Source organism: Crocodylus porosus, unplaced genomic scaffold, assembly GCF_001723895.1.
Source record: "Crocodylus porosus isolate Cpor-Errol unplaced genomic scaffold, CroPor_comp1, whole genome shotgun sequence".
Lineage (NCBI taxonomy): Eukaryota > Metazoa > Chordata > Crocodylia > Crocodylidae > Crocodylus > Crocodylus porosus.
The window spans coordinates 108904297-108910885 of NW_017728931.1; the positions used below are offsets into that span (position 1 = coordinate 108904297).

The 6589-nt window shown below is 43.3% G+C and overlaps 1 protein-coding gene across 1 annotated transcript in view; it reads right to left on the reverse strand.

Moving 5' to 3' along the window:
- SELENOO (selenoprotein O) overlaps nucleotides 1-6589 on the reverse strand; it is a 27455-nt gene that overhangs the window by 20512 nt on the left and 354 nt on the right. Inside the window, exons 1-3 of the mRNA XM_019543474.1 lie at nucleotides 6331-6589; nucleotides 1380-1583; nucleotides 256-436 (exon numbers count right to left, since the gene is read on the reverse strand). The exon at nucleotides 6331-6589 is cut by the window's right edge and continues 354 nt beyond it. Coding sequence (XP_019399019.1) covers nucleotides 256-436; nucleotides 1380-1583; nucleotides 6331-6589 — 644 coding nt within the window. The remainder of the gene's footprint in view (nucleotides 1-255; nucleotides 437-1379; nucleotides 1584-6330) is intronic.

Sequence of the window (6589 nt, forward strand, 5' to 3'; positions counted from 1 at the left end):
AACTTGCTAAGAAAATAGGTTTGTGCAGCTGGCTAAAAGCCTCAATTTGCTGCTGAGGAGGTAAGCAAGACTTAAGTACACTTTCAAAATATAGTTCCACCAAGAGTTTTCCTCCAAAAACAAAACAAAAAGTTAAGTTAACCAAAAGACAAAATAGTCAGAAATTGTTATTTCACCCTATGTTACTCATAAGATAAAATGATCTTATACTTTGCTTCTGTGACTTCTGTGAAAGGAAACTGTCAGCCTTCCTACCTCTCTGAAGAAAGCAGCATTCCTCTGAATAGTGTTGTCAGGATAAGCCTGCTGGATTTCTGGATAGAAAGTACTGATCACATAGTTAAGCATCTGTATTCGAATATCATTTCGGTTGACACTGGGACCCTTCCGTCCTGTGTGTTCGTCCATAGGTTTAAAAATCTCAAATGATCCAAACCTGTTTTTAAATAATGTTGACACATATTAAATCAGTTATATTACACCTACAACAAATACATAACTGTTCAGAGTTATGGTGCTGTAGTCGGGGGTTTAATGACTGAGAGCGCAACCTTGATATAGCCCTATCTGAGCCTCAGTGGTTTCATGACACTCTGGTGGATGTGTGTCCCATGCAGAGAACAGGACCACTGGTCTCAGTTAGCATTACAGTACAATTCTCAGAAGTTTCTTTCAAATGTGATTCAATAAAAAAGTAATTATATGGTAAAACATTTATATGGAAAAATCACACTAAAGCAAAACACTGCACATCAAATGGAAACCAATCCTGCAAGTTACCATTTTTGCACAAGACAGATTTTTCCAGATTTTTTTATATATACCCTAATCCTCATCCTTTTGCTAGCCTTGTTATTTTGTGAGAAAAAAAATTACAGATCTTCATGGTGTCCTAACACAGTTCAAGGTTTCAAGCAGGCACTCTAACAACATTCACCCATCAAGAGAATGCTTTTGTAAAGTAATATTTTATCAGGATCCACATTTAGCCAAAGTGCATCTTGATGTAGAACCTTTCCTCAAGCAGGTTTTAAAACGGTCTCGTCTCCATAATCTACAAATACTAGGAATAACAGAGACAGCTTTTCTTTGTAATTGCTTGGCTAAGCATGAAAAAATATTTCTTTTTAAATGTATGGAACATAAACAGTTCCAATTCCAAAAGTACCAGACTCCCTAACAAATTAATATTAACTTTGGCAGCATGCAAAGATACTGGCACATCCCATCTGTTCCACAGAGAGCCCAGATTTCCACAACCTAACGCCAGAGAGCTAAGATCTTAAGATGAGAATTGCACACAGATGCATGCCGTCTCTAACAATACTAGGAAGCTGGCTTTGACTGAAAAAGAATTTGAAAAATAGGTTTCTCTCTACCTTATAAAAGTGGAAGCTATTCTTAGGACAACTGTGCATCTTTCATGTTTTGGATTTCCATCATAGAATACATCCCGAATAACTTTAGAGTCAGATGTTACACATGTTCCAGCCCTTGTTGTGGGTATTCCAAGGTGAAACATAGCCTCACTGCACAGGAATTCTCTTATACTTGACCGCAGGACCTTACGACCATCAGCCTGCCTGTAAACAAAAACAAAACCATTGCTTAATTCTTGTGCAACATCTTGCACAAAAAAAACCTGCCCACACAACCAAACAGTGGCAGAGATAGGAGAAACGGAACCCAGATCTCCCAATGCTCAGGCCTAACTTCTACAGTACAATACTGTCTCCCAAATAATAACATTTATTTTTGTTGTTTATATTAACATGCATCAGTAGAAAAAAACAGTAGAATTTAGGTAAGAGCTAAATAATCCAGCTATCCAGCCAAATAATCTGTGCTGCTATTCTTACAGGTTCTAAATCACCCTTTGTAAAACTTCTGAATGCACTCAAAGTTCAGGTTAAATGAATGCTCATTAAACCTTACCAAAATGTAAGTTCCATATAATATGGTATTACTCAAAGCAAGGCCAACAGAAGTGCTCCCATTACTCTTTTTAAAAATTTTTTACTGAAGATAGGTTTTAAAACTAAGGCAGTGCAGAACTTAACTTAATATGCTGACTGAACAAATAAAAGCATGCCTTTTATCTACTTTCATTGTCCAAGATGCAAGAAATAAAAACAAATAAATACTGGTAAATGAATAAGAAAATAAAGAAGCAAAACTCCAAGGTTTTAACAACATGTATTACCTATTTTAACTGTGTTCCTTTAAAGAAGTGATTACAATTTTAGAAATAGTTGAATAGGTGCCTTTCCGCTCATAATTAGGGACCTTAAATGTTGATTCACTTACCTTATACCACTGATAGTTAATCTTCACACTAGATTTTTTTTAACCCAGATCAAACACACTAAACAAACTACTACAATAGTTTCCAGACTACTCCCAGATAGCTTCAGAAGCTGTAAACAAGACAGACCATCTTATAATACCTCCTGTAACCATAGCCTAGCTTACTCCAAGGCCTGGGTTCTTAAATTTTTTTTTTGACCTAGTAATCCTAGCCCTTGCTTACTCACTTATCCTGCCTGCTTCAGGTTTTTCATGTATTATTTACAAGTAATAATACTTTAACACTGCAAAAATCTAAAATTTCCCACAATTGCTATGACTAGAAAGTTTCCAGAATAAGCAAGGAAGTCTAATGGGAAAAGTAAAGGGGCAACAAATGATGCAAATTAAAAGGGATTAAGCACTTCTGCTCTTCACACTACCATTTTAATTTTGACTGTCTTCTAAATGCCAGCCTGTAACATTACTTTTTCACTTAACCAAACCATGTGTTTTTTGTTGGGAAGGTGGGGAATTAGGATTAAAAGAAGGATTACAACAGGAAGCTTTGGTTAAGAAATGGTATGGGACAGTTTCAGAATGGCTAATTTAATATAATTAAATAATAGTCAAAGAAACCTTTGATTTCCGTCACGCAGAAAGTTTAAGGGTGCAAAAAAACCTCAGGGACAGTTATCTGACTAGACAAATATTGGACAAAAATTGTAAAGAATTGCTTATAGGTCCAATATAATACAGAAAAGGCACAAATTTTCCAGTAAGAAATATATTTAAAAAAAATCATATTTCTGTCAAGAAAACTACAAAGGTAATTATTATGTAAAATTGCTATAATCTTTGACTAGCTAAAAAATACATAGTCACAATTGACAGTATTTGAATGGTCAATTGACCAGTTTGCCACCGCCCCCCCCAAAAAATCTGTACTGGAGTAGCCATATCTAGGGCTTAAGCAGAGCGCTCGATGTCATTCCTAGATGAATTCACTTAACAAGCAATTGTTAAGTAACCAAAAGCTTGTTAAAAGTTAAGAGGATACAAAATGGGATACGCTGGCAAAAGGAACTGTAGATAGATTCAATTGCTCTGGTATTCAAAGTTACACATTTGCTTCGTTTAACCCCAGCACTTGTTTGACCTGGAAAATGTACTGAAGGTTACATCTTAGATGGCAGGTACAAAAACCAGAAAACCACTCTCTCTGATCTCACTATCTTCCTGCTCAAGGGAAATCTACCTAACATTTTTAAAAGGTGAGGTTGGGAACAAAAATTCATAAGCTGGCTGGACACCAAGAACCAAGGACTAAACACTGACAGTGGGTTTATGGTATATTGTTTTACCCGACTCCTGAATTCTTCCTGCACAGGGAGGGTGAGAGGCCTTGATCACCCAGTACTTGGCTTCTTTGCTTCTGCTAACTAGATATCTGCTACCCTGGAATTGCTCTCAGCTTCTCCCCTGGGCTGTGGTTCACTATGCCATGCCCAGCTGCTGTGATCAGAAACCTGAGGAAGAATGTCGTGCATTCCAAAGCATACCTAACTTTACATCAACTGAACTCCAATAAAAGATCTCACCCTAAGCAATCCTTGCCTCTCCCATAATTCCTGAACAATGTTATTATATAGCAAGTACTCCCTGCCACCAAACACTGCGGAAGCTGACAGTTTAGCCAGATTCAAAGAGGGACTGGACCAATTCAAAGGAGGATCAGTAGCTGTTGAACACAGGAGTCAGGGGTACAGCCAGGGCTGACCCGGGGGTGGGGGGGGCGAACCGGGGCAACCACCCCAGGCCCTGCACTTTGTGGAGCCAGGCAGAGCGGTCACAGCAACTCCACACTGTTGCTGGCTTCACATCCGACTGCTCGGCACCACCTCCCCACCCCCAATGGCTTCCTTGTGTCCAGGGGCAGGGCCCACACAGGCCAATATGCCCTGGGCCCCGCTCGGATGGTCTCTGGGTACAGCCTCTGAATTAGAACTTCTAGACTCCAAATCACGGAGACTGCAAGTGGGAGAGGAACAGCAGAAAAAACCTTGGTCATACCCTGTTTACTCTCCCTTTCAGCATCTACTCTTTGCCACTGAATGACACAGGATTTTTTGCAGATGCCCCTGTACATACAGAACTAAATAAAAATGGATTTCTTGAAAAGCTAAAACACTGGACTCCAGGTCATGTGATGTGGTACAGCACAGATACATGCCCTCTCTGGGTCCTGGGGTCAGCACATGCATGGCTGGATCATAGGGGCCCTGGCATAAATCCAGTGATCCTCACCAGCTGGTCTGGCTAGAGCCTGTGGACTGAGGAAAGCAAATGAGATCCTTAGGGACAGAGCGCTGCTACACAAGGACCAACATCAAAAATCACCCAAAAGCTGAAAAGGGGAAGAAGAAAACTGCAAAACCTTCATGGCATACACGCCGTTTTAGAATTGTGGATGTTTCTTGGCCAAATGTTACTAGTACTGTACAACTTATGGGAAAACCATTAGTTACCAACTGGATGGAAAGAAATGATGCGTTTTTCCTAAGGTTAAAACTTATGTTTTCTTAATTGTCCACTCTATCCCGTTTATACTTAGAATCTGGTTGTCTGCCACTAGTAAAATTGATCTTCTAAATGTTTTAACCTGAAAGTTCCTCATTCCCAAATCATTCAGGTCTCAGGTTGCCTACATTTTAGCTTTTGTTTGGTGGCATCACCTTGATTTGTTACAGACATCCCTGCCTCTGCAAATCTATTCACTTGGTTTGTTTTGTTTTCCCCTTTGTGTTTTGCTCAATGTCTCTGCTCTCTAAAATAGGGATTGTTCTTTTTTCAGGATGGTACCAATTATTTTCCTAGATGAAGTAATACATGAAAAATGGGAGTTCCGATTGATTTAAAAAGCTTCCCTTGCCCTCTGATATCTCCATTTATTATTTTGTTAGACTACAGCACAGGTCCTCAACCTCTGGCTACAGGCCAAGTGTGGCCCACAGAGCCATCCCAACCAGCCCAGTGGGCTCCCTATGCATCCAAAAATTTGGCAGCAATTTGGCAATTAATATGGCCACCCTCCACCCTACCAAATACCTATCCCCCATGCAATGGGCTACGGCTGGGCCATGCCCCCAGTGGCTGGATCAGGGTCCTCTGTAACTGGACAAGGGCTGGACCATGCTGCCCCCACAGGGCTGAAGAGCTAGGCTGGTCCTGGGCCATGCCCCTTCTTCTGTGTGGCCATATTGGCAGGGTTGCCCCCCTGCCTGCCTCTGCACAGCAGGATGCAGCCCACGGCGCAGCCCATTCAGTCCACCAGCCAAAAATGCTGGGCACCACTGGACTAGAGCACGGTGGCAAGTGTCTTTCAGACAACTGTGCAGCGCATGTGGCTCTTGTGGAAGCACTGTCCAAAAAGGCACAGACCAGGGCATCTCAAACCACTCCCAAACTAAGACTCCCCCCTCCTGCCCTAATAACCAGGGATGATCCTGGTTTTCTCTGATTTAAAAAAGTCCCCAGTTTTAAGATTTAAAAAAGTAACCCAACATTTTCCTGCAATCGGACCTGTACATTAGTGGCATTTCATTTTACCTAGATCTAGCTATATGTCTACCTAGACATTAGTGGTGTTTCATTTTAAATCACAGAAAAATGTGGATTTTGGGTTACTTTTTTTAATCTGAAAGTTTGCAATTTTTTTTTAAATCAGAGAAAACCAGGATCCCTGCTAATAACCAAACCTTGATGCGGTGCTGGAGCTACAAAGGCTGCTCTCCAGAGCCGCATCACTAGGACATGGATTAAGCAGAACAAGCCCAAAGGCCGGGGGCTCGGGGCCGCTGCAAGCCTCCCTGATGAGGAAGGTGGCTGGGGACCATCCGCTGACACCAGGGGGCAAGAGCGGGGCCGGGGCCGGCCGGAGTGCGCGGCCAACGCAGGGAAGAGCATCGCCCACCTCGCCCGGGGCCGGGCCGCCCGCCAGGAGGCGAAGGCAGAGGCGAGGCCCCCGCGCCCGGTGCCCCTTACCGGGAGAAGGGCGTGAGGCCGGCACCCTTGAGCTGCACCTCCCAGCGCCGCCCGGCCGGGCCCAGCACCTCGCCCAGGTACATGGCGGCGCCGTCGCCCAGCTGCCCCGCGAAGCTGCCGAACTGGTGGCCGCAGTAGCAGTGCGCGGCGGGCTCGGCGCCGGGCGGCAGGCGGTTGCCGCTGAAGCACAGCGCGGCCTCGTTCTCGGCCTCGGGCCCCGCCGGCGGCCGCAGCCCCAGCAGCGCCAGCGCCGGCCGCG